Consider the following 16,726-nt stretch of genomic DNA (forward strand, 5'->3'; position numbering starts at 1 on the left):
TTCACCCATGATATCACAAAAACTATGGTACTCAAAATCTTTAAAATAATTTACAGAATAATAGTTTAGAATTAACTGTAAGCTCTGACATTTGTGGTGATACTTCGCATGTGTGGTGCAATCGCGGTTTACATACACTTGTGCACCATGTGCATGTGTTTTGCTTGTGCAGGGCAGTGGGAGTACTTTTTATTTATTTTTTTAATTTAACTTTATTGCTATCACAAAGGGCTAACAAACCTCCATGTGATCGCATTGGGCAGGTGACAGACACTCTTCATGGAGATATTAGAACACAATGTTCCAGGCACTGACCCTATGGGGGAACTCGCTGTCTACTGCCCCCAGAGCCAATCCGATGCAGCCGTCATAAAAACACATGAAGTGACTGAATTGGGAAGGAGAGATAAAGACATCGCTATCTGGAACTCAGTGAGGCTGTGGAGCCTCAAGTCAAACAGTGCCAAGTCGATGTAAAGGCTAAACAGTTTATTGGAAATAGATTACAGTACTTACGATACTAGGCCAGTGTAGATGGATGAAGGTGGGCAGAAGGATTGGAATGATCCGCCGTTACCATACAAAACGCCTATGGTGTGTGATTGTGGATGCTGGGGGCCAAGCCAGAGTCTGCCAGCTTCTCCCGTGTGACGTCACCGCGATGTCAGGGCGGAAGGGCCAGACACAAGGGGCCTGCCAGTCAAACCAGCCTGGAACGCAGGAGAAGCTTGTTGCTGTGATGACGCGTTTAAAGCTCTTGCAGATGAGGGCGGGGAGTGGGCAGGGCAGTACCTGGATAATAAACTGTTTAGCCTTTACATTGGCTCGACACTGTTTGACTGGAGGCTCCACACCCTCATTGAGTTCCGGATAGTGCTGTCTTTATCTCTCCTACCCAATTCATAGAGATATTGGTGGTCTAATACCCATATGTCTCCCCTTCCCTCCAAAACATGTAACCGCTTATGGTTTCATTCCAGGCAGAGGAGATCGAGGAAGGAATGGGAAGGAAGCCAGGCTGTCCACACCTTGAAAAGGATAAGCAGCTTTACAGCCAGATTACATTTACTTTACAGCCAGTACCAGCTTGTACTTTACTTTTCACTTTTTGGACATACTGTACGTAGTACATCCAAAGAGCTGAACTAGTTAAAGTATAACTAAATATAAAACTTTATTTTAGTTTTCGATAGAGTGGAGAGGGATTAGGACACTGTTGGTGAGATTCACCCTCTTATTTGTCTGATTTATCCTTGTCACCAAGAGTTAAAGTAAAAGAAAATGCCTAGTTTCGAATTGTCACCAGAATAGGAATGGGTGGGAATTCTTTGAATGGGGAAACGAGTTCTGGTGACAACCGGAGATTTTTTCATTTTAGAGGGATTTCCTCTCACTTTTTTGGCTATTGGACAAAAAGTGAAATCTCCCCAACGTCACACAGATGGAAAAATAAAAATGGCAGAGGTTATAACCCCCCTGTACTCTATCCAAATAAAGTCTTTAAAGCTTGCTTTTAACATAAAGGGTAACGTAGGTTAATGTGCATCCTCAGGGGTGTATCTTGTGCCAAAATGTTTATAGTTACATACATTTTTTTGTACAAGAGTCCCAAGTGGGAATTATAATTATATAGAGTTTAAAATCGTAATGTTAACATATAAGACTTTACGAGGTGACGTGATACAGTAATTAACTTCAGGTGGAAATCCTAATTCATTATATTCGGCATTTGTCTTTATTGTGTATTCTATCTCTGATGACTACCTAATAATTCTGGTACTTTACTTTTAGGAGAGTGAAAGGTATGCATATGAATGGCAGCGTTGTTTGGAAAGTGCTCTGCAGGTAAGGAGAGTTTATTATGTCTTTTATATAATGGGGCTGATTAAAAAAAGACCAGAAAAGCACTTGTTCACAGCGGCCAGTTGAACAACTGCTTTTACACCACAAAAAACAAAAACAGGTGATCGCTATGGACAACAAACATATTTGTCTTGGTGTCTATGCATGCATGTGTACAGTATATAAAATATGTACTGTATATATATATATATATATATATATATATATAACAGTTCCAAGGGGATCCACAGCAATGTATGCTTGTAGTAAATGCCTAGGTGCTCACCACAAAGAAATCCATATAAATCCAAAACTGGTTTAGAGGCACTCACGGGTCTTGCAGAGGAGGAAGACTGAAAACAGCAGTGTTTTTATTGTCAACAATATAATGAAGCTCAGTCCATCTTGAGAAAAATGGACTGAGCTTCATCAAAATGTTGACAATAAAAACACTGCTGTTTTCGGTCTTCCTCCTCTGCAAGACCCGTGAGTGCCTCTAAACCAGTTTTGATATATATAGATAGATATATATATATATATATATATATATATATATATATATATATATATATATATATATATATGTATGTATGTATGTATGTATGTACATATATATATATATATATGTATATATATATATATATATATATATATATGTGTATGTGTGTGTGTGTGTGTGTGTATGTGTATATATATATATATATATATACAATATAATTTTCTGCCTACAGGGGTGTTCAACATGGGACCTGCGACCTCAAACCAGCTCTGGGAGTGCCCAGAGGCAAGCCCAGATCATGATCAACAGGTTGCTGACCCACAATCCCAGAGCATCAGAGTGAACATAAGCCAATGCTTCCTCTGTAGTGTCGGCTCCTGTTCCGGGGGGGGGGTGATACCAAGTGCACTTTGCCTGGGACCAGAGAGCCTCCCCCCCCTTACATCAGGGTTCCTAGAGAGCCTCCCCCCTATACATCAGGGTCCCCAGAGAGCCCCCCTATACATCAGGGTCCCCAGAGAGCCCCCCTATACATCAGGGTCCCCAGAGAGCCCCCCTATACATCAGGGTCCCCAGAGAGCCCCCCTATACATCAGGGTCCCCAGAGAGCCCCCCTATACATCAGGGTCCCCAGAGAGCCCCCCTATACATCAGGGTCCCCAGAGCGCCCCCCTATACATCAGGGTCCCCAGAGAGCCCCCCTATACATCAGGGTCCCCAGAGCGCCCCCCTATACATCAGGGTCCCCAGAGCGCCCCCCTATACATCAGGGTCCCCAGAGCGCCCCCCTATACATCAGGGTCCCCAGAGCGCCCCCCTATACATCAGGGTCCCCAGAGCGCCCCCCTATACATCAGGGTCCCCAGAGCGCCCCCCTATACATCAGGGTCCCCAGAGCGCCCCCCTATACATCAGGGTCCCCAGAGCGCCCCCCCTATACATCAGGGTCCCCAGAGCGCCCCCCCTATACATCAGGGTCCCCAGAGCGCCCCCCCTATACATCAGGGTCCCCAGAGCGCCCCCCCTATACATCAGGGTCCCCAGAGAGCCTCCCTACACATTAGGGTGAGAGAGAGGGGGTGGATGAAAAGGGGTGAAAGAGAGGTGGGTGGATGAGAGACCCCCTAGCCCTGCCTGCAGTCCCTACTGTCCCAGCCAGTCTGTGTGAGTAGGCTTGTGTCATCCACCCACCTCCCGCCCGTCCTCGGCTCACCTGTTTTCTTCCTGTTCCAATCATAGCGAGCTGGGAGAGGAGGTTGGAGGAGTGCAGGCTCTGGGAGGCAACGGGGATGCTCCTCAGGGTAGCGGGACGCTCCAGTCCAGGAGTCGCAGGCCAGGCCCCAGGAGCACTGGCGCGGAGGAGGAGGAAGTGTAATCCTCTTCCACTTTGAATGCTGGGCACAGTGGGCAGGAAGGGAGTTGCGGCCGTGACATCGCTGGTTGCTAGACGCTAGGTGGCTCTAGCAACCAGTGACCAAGAGTGGAGGCGGGGGCGGAGCCGAAGCCAGCGCTACCCCGGCTCATTCCGCCCCTATCCCCTCTATTCTGGAAAGGGATTAGAGACTCCGGGCTATGGGCCCCAGCCTCGGGGCAGTAGCCCCAATAGCCACCCCCTAGCGACGCGACTGCCCCCTGTAAAAAAATTTATTTATTCACCTTGGATGCTACCCATACTGCTTATTGCTGCTTTATTTCTGAAGATTCTTCACAAACTGACACTTCACATTATATGGGCCTTCCCACTAATCCCTACATCATCACTATGTTTAGTGACTTGAAGTTGGCGGGAGTAATTGTGGCGCATAGCGGCATATGTACAAAGGCTCTTAGGTAAACTTAAAGCGTTACTAAACCCAGTAATATGAAAACAGTTCATCTAGCGGCGCTTTATCGCTAACGTGGAGCAGTGGCAGTGTGATAGGGGTCTTACTGGGCATGGAGGAGGAGGGAAGGGCTGGGCTGTCATTTAGGATCTGTATACACGCCCACATGTCAATATCGTGTGACCTGGCTAGCTCTGATCAACAAGGAAATGGTCTCTTCAGCAATAGAGACCAAACTGAGCGTGTGCAGCAGTACTACCCTCACTGTGTCTTATCTGGCCTTGCCAGGGGAGTATCAAAGAGCCTTTTTACACAATGCAGAGGATTAACCCCTTAAGCTCCACAGTGAGTATAACAAACATGCTGTTCTGCATATACAGACAGATTTTACTGTTGTGTGTTTAGTAACACTTTAAAAATGTTACATTTTACAAATATACCAGCTTTTCTTCTGAAGTCTGAACCTCCTATAAGATTTGTTTTTGAAAATTAGAATGGTTTTCTCATGTCCCATAATTGTGTTAAATATAATTTAGTATATTGCAAGTAAGCAGGAGTTTACACAACCTGCTTTTAGGTTAATCTCAGCCTGCGGTGCAAAGCTTGTCATTCTAGAAAACGATCCACTCACGTGTCTAATTCCTTAACCAATGGTCTGTCAGCTTATAAAGGTTCATTTCACAAAGATGACACACCAGACTTATGCCCCGTACACACGGTCGGACTTTGTTCGGACATTCCGACAACGAAATCCTAGGATTTTTTCCGACGGATGTTGGCTCAAACTTGTCTTGCATACACACGGTCACACAAAGTTGTTGGAAAATCCGATCGTTCTAAACGCGGTGACGTAAAACACGTACGTCGGGACTATAAACGGGGCAGTGGCCAATAGCTTTCATCTCTTTATTTATTCTGAGCATGCGTGGCACTTTGTCCGTCAGATTTGTGTACACACGATCGGAATTTCCGACAACGGATTTTGTTGTCGGAAAATTTTATATCCTGCTCTCAAACTTTGTGTGTCGGAAAATCCGATGGAAAATGTGTGATGGAGCTTACACACGGTCAGAATTTCCGACAACAAGGTCCTATCACACATTTTCCATCGGAAAATCCGACCGTGTGTACAGGGCATAAGAGTCCTTCTTTTCAAAAAAGTACGTTTTTGTTTTTTTTGTTGACAGCGAAACTTGAACAGTGCCTTAAGCTGAAAGTCTTAAAGCACCATACACTGTTCCAGGTCGGTCCATTGCCACTCCAAACCCCAAAGCTGGCAGGTACAGTAGTACATCAGAAGCAAAAGGTGAATGACCGCACACTGGTTCCAATAAGATAAAGTTTATTCCCAAACTGAAAAGTCCACTAAATGCTGCAACTTACAGAGAGCAAATGTTAACGTGTTTCACGCCGACAGGCACTTATTCATAATATACAGTACACTTGTTTGTTGGTTATGATTAAGTGCCCATCTGCATGAAACTTATTAAGATTTGCTCCCTCTGTGTTGCTGTAAATTTTATAGATTTTTGTAATAAACTATTGAGTTTTATTGGCACCAATGTGTGGTCATGGTGTTTAAAGCTTTGTGAATCCAATTTTTTTTTTGAGCATGTCCACATAGTTACACTGTTCTGTCAAATATATCCATGCCAAATAACACACAAAGGGACAAATACTATAGAGAAGTACATTGCTTTGACTTCTTAACCACAGTGACTAGCCTGTAGCAAGCTCTTTTTATGTATAGAGGCTATGTAAAGCTATGATCCACCCTTCCTTCTCAAAGCATCCTCTCTGTAGGAAATGGCACATCCAGATAGTGACAGTTTTTTTTCCCTTTTTTGAGTCTCAAGCTTGAGTCCCTGAATTTAAAGTAGCTTAGAGTAGTGGTTTCAATTTCATCCACAGGTCTTATACATATGCAGTAACTTCACATGGTAAAGCTATAGAAAAACATTATGAAAATAAAAATAGTTCATATATACAGTTAGTTATAATTAATGAATTGACTCTTCTTCCAAGTTGGCGCCTATAGTATTTATTACAGGTATTTACACGCATCGGCCACTTTATTAGGTACACCTTGCTAGTACCCGGTTGGACCCCCTTTTGCCTTCAGAACTCCCTTAGTTCTTCGTGGCATAAATTCAACAAGATGTTGGAAACATTCCTCAGAGATTTTGGTCCATATTGACATGATAGCATCACGCAGTTGCTGCAGATTTATCGACTGCACTTCCATGATGCAAATCTCCACCACATCCCAAGGTGTTCTATTGGATTGAGATCTGGTGGCCATTGGAGTACAGTGACCGCCATTGTCATGTTCAAGAAACCAGTTTGAGATGATTTGAGCTTTGTGACATGGTGCATTCTCCTGCTCAGCAGATGGATACACTAGTCATAAAGGGATTGACCTGGTCAGCAACGATACTCAGGTAGGCTGTGACGTTTAAACGATGCTCAGTTGGTACTAAGGGACCCAAAGTTTGCCAAGAAAATATCCCCCGCACCATTACACCACCACCAGCCTGAACCGTTGATACAAGGCAGGAGGGATCCATGCTTTCATGTTGTTTTACGCAAAATTCTGACCCTACCATCTGAATTTTGCATCTGAAATCGAGACTCATCAGACCAGGCAATTTTTTTCCAATCTTCTATTGTCCAATTTTGGTAAACCTGTGCGATTTGTAGCCTCAGTTTCCTGTTCTTAGCAGACAGGAGTGGCACCCGGTGTGGTCTTCTGCAAGGTTCAATGTCTTCTTCAAGCCCATCTGCTTCAAGGTTCGATGTGTTGTGCATTCAGAGATGGTATTCTGCATACCTTGGTAACGAGTGATTACTTGAGTTACTGTTGCCTTTCTATCATCTCAAACCAGTCTGCCCATTGTCCGCTGACATCAATGAGGCATTTTCGTCCACACAACTGCTGCTCACTGGATATTTTCTCTTTTTCGGACCATTCTCTATAAACCCTAGAGATGGTTTTGCGTGAAAATCCCAGTAGCAGTTTTTGAAATACTCAGAGCAGTCCATCTAGCACCAACACCCATGCTATGTTCAAAGTCACTTGAATCCCTTTCTTCCCCATTCTGATGCTCGGTTTCACTTCAGCAGGTCGTTTTCACTACGTCTAGATGCCTAAATGCATTGAGCTGCTGTCATATTATTGGCTGATTAGCAATTTATGTTACAAAGCAATTGAGCAGGTGTACCTAATAAAGTGGCCGGTGAGTGTATGTATATAGCACTGACAGTATACACATTGCTTTACATATTGCACATTCACCTCCCTGCCCTCAAGAAGCTTACTATCTAAGGTCCCTGCCTCTAATGCATACATACACATACTAGGGACAATTTAAACAGGATCATAAACAAATATTTCCTATCACATTTACCAGCTAGCCTTCAAAAAAAACTAATTGTCCCTGTCTAACAATTTGTGTTAAAGACAAAGGGTTAGTTGCACACATTTGCAAATATATGTGTAAGCCACAGTGCCCACGTCTGTATACTGCGGTCCTAACTTTATAGTTGTGAGAGTCTCCAAATTGGAGCACATATAGCAATGGATAGATCAAGGGTGGATGTGCCTGGAGGGAGCACACTCCTACTTAGAGGAAGTAAACTTCGGGGGGGGTTTTCCCCTTTTTCTTCCCTGCAAAGTGAAGGCATAATGTGCTAGTATGCATCCTACTGAGGCGGTTTTCAGGCGCTAAAGGGCTAAAAGTAGCGCTTGTCGAGCACCTGAAAAACGCCTCCTCTGCCACCCCAGTGTAAAAGCTCAAGTGCTTTATCGCTGACGCCCCAGTGTTAAAGTGCCCTAAATATCTCCTAAACTGCGCATGTTTAGGAGATATTTACAGTACCTATAGGTACTGTATATACTCGAGTATAAGCTGAGTTTTTCCAGCACATTTTTTTGTGCTGAAAGTGCCCCCCTCGGCTTATACTCAAGTCACTGCCATCTCTGCATACCTGATCAGCCCGTGTCATGCTCAGACGGCAGCCAACCAGTGTACAAAAGCCGCGCCTCCTCCTCGTCCATGATAGGGGAACACCCAGTTTCCCAGCAGTGAGTCAGTGTTCCGCCAATCAGGGACGTCCTCTCGTCCTCATCCCACGGACAAGGACGAGAGGATGTCCATGATAGGTGAAACACTGACTGTTGGGAAACTGAGTGTTTTGCCTATCGCAGACAAGGACGAGGAGGAGGCTCCGCTTTTGTACACTGGATGGCCGCCGTCTGACTGCATGACACAGGCTGATCAGGTAGGCAGATCGACACAGGGCACTGGACACAGGGAAGGCATGCAATGGACACAGGGAAGGCATGCAATGGACACAGGGAAGGCATGCAGTGGACACAGGGAAGGCATGCAGTGGACACAGGGAAGGCATGCAATGGACACAGGGAAGGCATGCAGTGGACACAGGGAAGACATGCAATAGACACAGGGAAGGCATGCAATGGACACAGGGAAGGCATGCAATGGACACAGGGAAGGCATGCAATGGACACAGGGAAGGCATGCAATGGACACAGTGAGGCATGCAGCTGCAAATGGGCATTGTTGACCCTCTTTTTCCACTTACAGTAGCTGCTGCATTTTTCACCTACGGCTTATACTCGAGTCAATAAGTTTTTTGTGGTAAAAGTAGGTGCCTTGGCTTATATTCGGATCGACTTATACTCGAGTATATACGGTAAGCCTTATGGCTTACCTATAGGTACAAATCATAAAGGAAGCTATACAACCTCTTTAAAGGTACAGGACATGCTGGACAGACAGGAGCCAAATGTTAAAACTGCATATTTTTGGTGGAAACCAAAGTACCATAAGGAAACCCATGCAAGCACATGGAGAACATGCAAACCAGCCTGCTCACAGGTTTCTCAAGGGCTTTACTGCTGACATTCCCCATTCATGTATTCTCCCTGTTATCAGCAAAGCCCTAGAGAAGAAGCGTGTGTGCACACGCTGGCCTCACCCCCTGGGTGATTTCAGTGGTCTGGCCTTGACTTTCGCCTACGCTGCTCGCTCCTGTGATGGAGGGACAAGCAACTAACTGCTGACCTGTCCTGACAATAAAGCTGGACAGAGACTGAGCGTTTTTCAACCAGGCTTGTGGTGAGGCCCAAAAGGCCTACTACGGGTATGAAACTTACATTAAACAAACATTTTACCAAACTGCACACTGTGTTTTAACCTACAGAGAATTGTCTGCAGAGTCTATTCTCCTAAAGCTTGCATGTGATGTTTGCCAAAATGTACGTTGTTTTTAGTCCTCACTTGCTTTTATTGCTGAAAATAACAGTCATTATGGCAATAGTAATCATTCTTCTTCTAGATTTTCCAGTAAATGAGCTGCTCAGGGTCTCACTAATAGTGCAGACTCCTGAAATAATTCTCCAGCTGTGACATGCACCATACGTGTGACAGGTTGATTTATTAAGATACCTACAAGTGTATTTAAACACACTGTGCCTGTTTTTTTTAGGTCATCAAAAAGGCAAATGATGCTCTCAATGGAATTAGCAGTTCAGCAGTCTGTACAGAAGTTATCCGATCGGCACACGGAATGGAATATTTATTAGGTATGTATTCTGTAACTTTAATTATTCTTACCACTATCCATGTGGCTATGATTTGTTTATTTTTAATGGGATTTGTGGTATGCCTCTATGTATGGCCTGTCCAATTTCCATTGTTTCTCTAAACGAATTAACATGGTCTGGAATTAGTGTTTTTAAACTTTCAGTTTTTAAGCTTATTTAATCACTTACGGAGTATGCAACCTCTTTATCTTTTAACTACGTAAAGAACTGAGCCTATTTTTCAGACTTGGTGTTTACAAGTTAAAATCTTTTTTTTTTTTTTTTTTTATGCTAGAAAATTACTTGGAACCCCAAACATATATATATATATATATATATATATATATATATATATATATATATATATATATATATATATATATATATTATAATATAATTTTTTTTTTCAGACGCCCTAGAGAATAAAATGGCAGTCTTTGCAATACTTTGTCACACCGTATTTGCGCAGTGGTTTTACAAGCGCAATTTTTTTTGGGAAAAAAATACACTTTGTTGAATGCAAAAATAAGACAACAGAAAAGTTAGCCCAATCTTTTTTTATATTGTAAAAAATAATGGTACGCCGAGTAAATTGATACCCAACATGTCATGGTTCAATATTGCGCCCGCTCGTGGAATAGCGACAAACTTTGACCCTTAAAAATCTCTATAGGCGACGTTTAAAATTTTCTACAAGTTACCAGTTTTGGGTTACAGAGGGGATGTAGTGCTAGAATTATTGCTCTCGCTCTAATGATACCTCACATGTGTGGTTTGAACACCGTTTTCATATGTGGGCGCGACTTGTGTATGCATTCACTTCTGCACGCAAGCTCGGCGGGACGGGGTACTTTAAAAATGATTTTTTATTTTATTATTTATTTTACTTTTTATTTTTTATTTTTACATTGTCCTTTAAAAAAAAAAATTGAGTCACTTTTATGCCTAGTACAAGGAATGTAAACATCCCTTGTAATAGAAAAAAAAGCATGACAGGACCTCTTTAATGTGAGATCTGGGGTCAAAAAGACCTCAGATCTCACATTTACACTAAAATGCAATAAAAACAAATGTCTTTTAAAAAAAAAAAAAAATCCCCTTTAAGACCATTGGGCGGAAGGGACGCTTGATGTCGCTTCCGCCATCCAATGGTATGGAGCCAAGTGGGGGGCCATCTTTCCTTCACTTGGCTCCAGGCTGTTGAGAGGAGAGGACGCGATCGTCTCTGCCGCTACCGACCCCTATAAAAGGGATCTAGCAGCACACCGCCTGCTGTTTACGAGGATACCGGGGTTATGGCAGCTATCTGCTGAATAGAGGGGTTGTCCCCAGGTTACCCGTAGTGCACTCCATGCAGGGGGCAGAAGAGCCCCATCCCCCTATACACTGACTTCCCTAAAGCTGATCGCACCTGGCCATCATTCCCACTGCCAAACTAGAGGCAGGATAAACAAACATGGTGGCCCGGGACACGCCACCTATGCACGCATGCGCACTACAGATGGCACCGGTAGCGTGTGACGTCATGACTCTGACATCAATGCATAGCCACCACCAACCAGAAGAGACACTGGGCAGTCATTGCTATAGGGACGACTCCGGCATCAACTCCTGCACCTCTTTGTAGATGGAGACCACTGGAAATACACAATAAAATAGAAATAATAATAATAAAAACAAAATTAAAATATAAAGGGTATTGCATGGCAACACACAGCAGCAGTTATCCAATTTTGAGCAAAAATATAAACTGCAAATACATAATTTTAACCTTTTCTTGGCTATTTTATTTTGTCTTTCCAGCAACTGTGATATGAGTGTGTGAGCAATAAACAGAGCACTCTTTTGTGCTGAAGTCACTATATTGCAGTCTCCACTGTCACAGCCTTACTTCTTCTTCCATCTGTAGGGCTGCATTCACATTATAGCCTTGCACATTTTTTAACTGCACGTTTTGGTGCATGAAAAAAACATGGTCTGTTTTGCCACATTTTGGGTGCCTGTAATGAATGGCATTGCAATCGTGACCATCACAATCACTGTTTCTCATGTTTCATAAACACTGGCAAAATCATAAAACTTTGTGTGCATTCGTGATGCACTACAGGTGTGAATGCAGCCTAACCTATGGCAAAAAAAACCTGGATCCATGTGAGACGAAGGCTATGTCTGGTTGACAGATGGAAGTGGGGGGCAGTTGCAGGCAAATAAGGGAAGCCTGTAGTTAGAAATAAGTATTGGGGGTTTGTTGGGTTGCAGAGTGTTTGGCAGCTGCAAGGAAGACCAGTGCATGTCAAACACCTACATTACAGAGGTATAAATAACAATAACACTAGAACAATGAAGCTTTACTACAGGCTGATATATACATAAATAAGGAATAAAGTGTGGCGCTGCATTTATACATAAATGCAGCTCTTTATTCAATAATACGTAATTGAATGTATTTTTTTTGTAAATGTAAGCAATTTGACATGGAATCAGCCCCTTGCTGTCTACATCACATTCTGTACAGCAGAACTCTGAGACCAGGGTGAAGAAGCAGCACAAGGAGCCCATCAAGAGTGCTGCAGTGTAAGAAGCATGCTGATAGAATTAGAGAACAGAGTGACAAAGAGATTGGCTCATCAGTGTGCAGCATTCATACATAAGCTGGCTTTAATTTCAGCTCTGCGGTGCTACTCTGGTTTTGATTTTGCTTATCACAATGAAGGTCTTTTTGAGTTGGCTGACTCATTGAGAACAATGGGCTTCCTGTGTGGCTGATGTCCTATCTCAAATATTGTTTGGTTTTCAGTAAAGTGATACCACAGAGCTTCTTGTGAACTCCCTCTAGTGAATCATCTACAAATCTCTGCATTTAATACAATAACAAAAAAATTGTAGGAATAATCATGTATTTATGTTGTTCATATAAAAATTACTATAATGTTCTTACTAAAATAATAACTAAAACACTCAATGACAATACACTGTATTTGACCTTTCAAAAGGGTGTAGGTAATTTACATACTTCCTGAAGCCTGACTCAAAGACTCCTAGAGATGACGTCCCTACGTCCTGCCATGGCTAGGTCATTACTTAGATGCTCCAAGGCGTTACTTCTGGTCCCCACCATCACAGATGCAAGCTCTCTCTCAGACTCTGAGTTTAGCAATGATACAACTGAATCTATGCCAGTGAACCGCGCATGTGTGGAGGTTTGACAGCTCACTCCTGTGATGATTGCAACTGTTCTAGCAACAAGGCAGTATGTGGAGATGCCACCTCTGGCAGTTTTTGTAGCCAGGTTTCAAGAGGTATGTAAATGGTCTACACCTATAGCAAGGGCATTATCCACCTTTAGTCAAAGCTGCACAGATTGTTTTTATTTACAGGCGCCCTTTACCTGCATAAGCATTTGTTTGGTAAAGTTGAACTAACCCACTAAAGTGTTACTAAACCCATAGCAGTAAAATCAGTCTGTATATGCAGTAAAGAATGCTTGTTTTACTCACTGTGGAATCAAAGGGGTTATTCCTCCGCATTGTGTAAAAAAGGCTGTTTGATCCTATCTCCTCTGATCCTCCCCCTCTTTCACAGTCCCCAATCCATCTCCTGATAGTACAGAGCCTTGGGGGCACTCTGCATATGCATTGTGTAGTGCTAGAAAATGTTTTTTTTTTCTTGGGGGGTGGGGATTGCATGTGATCGGCACGGGGCCAATCAGCCCTGTCCAGACAGAGGGTCAGGGGTCCTGTAGCATCATAGGACAGTCAGAGGAGAATGAAAACTCCTCCTACAAGCTTTAACCAGACATTGATATAAGTCACAAAACTGCTTTATACTGCTAATGAGAAAAGGTATTTAACAGTTTATATTTACTAAAATAATTGCATTTCCATGTTCTGTGTACTGTGGGAGATCAGATATAGTGAATGCAGAGTCCAGGGTTTAGTAACACTTTAAGGTTAAATATATCAATTATCTCAAAGCATTTATTAGCTCCAGGGTTGAAGATTATGCCTTGTACTAACTGACTTAAAGTAACTGGCGAACTCTCCTGCCCTACTTTGTGCCATGTAAAGCATTCTTAGAAGTAGGTGTCTTTAAAAGTATTACAACCTGCGCTGTTCAGGAGATTTTGCCTAGTGTTTTTTGCACTGACCTAATTCGCTCATGCACATTGTGCCCCTGATTTACATCACACTCACTGTGCCATCAGTCTATACATACAGGTGCCGTGCCTCCCTCAACATCACTCCAGGGCATTGCATTGCAATCCCACAAGAGTGTGACTTGCTACATCTCGAGGGTGTGAACATTGCTAATATGCTTCAACACATGTGCAATCCAATTGGCTATGTGGTTATGGTAACCGTTAATGAAAACAAGCATTGGGTAATAGTTTTTTGCGCATGCGCAAGATTATGACTGAGAAAGGAGAAAGCGCGGAAGTAAATATTAGGAGAAATGGGGAGACAACTGCAAATATGGCGTCAGCTTCAGCTGGAAGGGATGCAGACTGCACAAAGCTGCAAAAACAGTAGCCTTGTGGCCTTGTGATTGGTGTGGATTTGTGCTTCTGAACTTACTACCGCTTTAGTGCTCATGCTTGTTGTCTGTAGAAAACAATGGTCACATCTAGTTAATGTAATAGTGATTTTATTTTGTGCAGGTGTCATCGAGGTGTACAGAGTGACCAAGCGAGTAGAATTGGGTATAAAGTCCACTGCAGTGTGCAGTGAGAAACTGCAGCACTTAGTGAGGGAGATTGACAAACTTTGGAATAACCTAATAGGATTCATGTCACTCGCCTCTCTAATGGTAAGAGTTTCTTTTAAATATTACTTTTCTCTAGTTAAATATTTTTGGGGAAAACATGTAATGTGAAATTCCATGACCAAACTGTGCAAAGGTTTAATGATTCTGAAGTAATTAGGATTATAAATAAATATGAAAAGCCAGTAATACATTTTTTTTCCATTCTAAGTCATTGCACATTAATCTATACTTATTCTGCTGCAAAGTTAAAAATAGAAATGAAAGGTAAAACATTTGTGTGTGTGCGTGTGTGTGTGTATACTAAAAAATAGAAATACCTTTTTTTTCTTTCTTTATAGTTGGACACATCATCTCTGGAGAGCTAGGGGTGGAGAAAGAGAGCAATACACTGATCTTCCCAGTGAATGGCTGTGTGTGTGTGTGCGGGGGGGGGGGGGGGGGGGGTCAGCAGAAGTCTGATCATTGGAGGACAGGCAAGCCCAGCACAGCCAGAAACTGACCACACAGGGATGGATGTGCTTTCATGCCTAGCGTGGTCAGTTTGAAGTAGGAGAGATGGTGGGCTGGCAGAATCTCCAGGTATTTTACACAGGAAGCAATACAAAAAGAAGAGGATACTTTTTAACATTACATAGTACAACAGACATATATCAAGACTATGAAATGTTGGGGTAACACATTTAACACCTTATTTGTTTAACTTCCACAGCCTAAATGTAAAACTTACACACTTAGCCTACTATTACTACCAGTTGCTTCCATACTGCAGTTATCCTGGGTTGCTGCACAGAAAAATAACTTGTTACCTAGATCAGGATGGTGAGCAGCTCAGGAGCACACATATTCATAGAAACCTGCCTACTGCTCTTCAGGGGACGGGGAACTTGGTGCTCTGCTAACAAAACAGCCACACAGATTTATATTGTGAGATACTAAGAGGGCGAAATTAACTCCTATAGGCCAATGTAGCTCCCCTTCCCTCTCCTGTAGGCCACTGTAGCTAGCCTTCACTGTCTGCTTTTCAAGGGAAAATTGGCCAGCCCATCGAAAACACACTGATAGAAAAGTTAAAAAAAAAATGACAAATTTAGAAAAATGGCATTGAAGGCATGGGTACTCCATGTGGGCTCGGGATTTACAAGTTCTGTCCTGACACACAACCACACTTTGGATTCTATTGTATCATTACATTTTTGACACTTGACCTCCAGGAGATTTACCCCCCTTCATGACCACGCATTTGTTTGCGATGCGGGACTGCGTTATTTTAACTGACAATTGCGCGGTCATGCAACGCTGTACACAAAATTTGTCTTTTTTTCCCCCACAAATAGAACTTTCTTTTCATGGTTTTTGATCGCCACTGTGACAAAAAAAGACCAATTAAAAAAAAAAAAATTTTTTTTTACTTTCTGCTATAAAACATATCCAATAAAAAAATTGAAAAAATCTTATTTCTTCATAAGTTTAGGCCAATATGTATTCTGCTACATATTTTTGGTTAAAAAAATGACAACAAGCATATATTGATTGGTTTGCGCAAAAATTAGCGTCTGCAAACTATGGTGTGTATATATACTGAATATATTTTTTTAATATATACTAGTAATGGTGGCGATCAGCGACTTGTAGCGGGACTGCAATATTGCGACGGACATTCTGACACTTTTGACACTTTGTGGGAACCAGTGATACGAATACCGTGATCAGTGCTAAAAATATGCACTGTCACTGTACTAATGACGCTGGCTGGGAAGGGGTTAAACAGCTAGAGTGATCAAAGGGTTAAATGTGTGCCTAGCCAGTGTATGTGTGTATTTTGTGTGGTGCTTTTACTAAGGGAAGTGATAGATTTTCTTTTTCCATTACTTCCTCTCCCCCCCGTCAGGAACACAGCTCTGCCTTGTCTCCTGTGTCGTCCTGTGTCTCTCCTCAGTGATCAGTGGGTGCTGGCAAACATCCATTAGCTGGCATCCGCTGATCGGCTTCTGCTCAAATCACAGCAGGAGCGGGGCGCCCCCTACCTGGAAGTGCAGAATGACATCTATATATGTGATTCTGCACAGCGCGGCCACCCTGTAGCAGTAAATCTGATTTAGCGCAGTCAGCAAGCGGTTAATACTTAGCATTTTACAATCTGTACCCAAGCTAGTGCCCCATATTGTACAAAATCTTTACTGTGCATGTTTT

General features: G+C 42.8%; 1 protein-coding gene across 2 annotated transcripts in view; it reads left to right on the forward strand.

Annotated features, from left to right (window-relative positions):
* Positions 1 to 16,726, forward strand: part of SYNRG (synergin gamma) — a 130,220-nt gene that overhangs the window by 103,482 nt on the left and 10,012 nt on the right. For both annotated transcript variants that reach the window (XM_073616056.1, XM_073616058.1), the window contains 3 exons: positions 1,792 to 1,845; positions 9,676 to 9,772; positions 14,430 to 14,578. In XM_073616056.1, the coding sequence (XP_073472157.1) occupies positions 1,792 to 1,845; positions 9,676 to 9,772; positions 14,430 to 14,578 (300 nt within the window). The remainder of the gene's footprint in view (positions 1 to 1,791; positions 1,846 to 9,675; positions 9,773 to 14,429; positions 14,579 to 16,726) is intronic.

Source organism: Aquarana catesbeiana, linkage group LG02 (assembly GCF_042186555.1).
Source record: "Aquarana catesbeiana isolate 2022-GZ linkage group LG02, ASM4218655v1, whole genome shotgun sequence".
NCBI classification, from domain to species: Eukaryota; Metazoa; Chordata; class Amphibia; order Anura; family Ranidae; genus Aquarana; species Aquarana catesbeiana.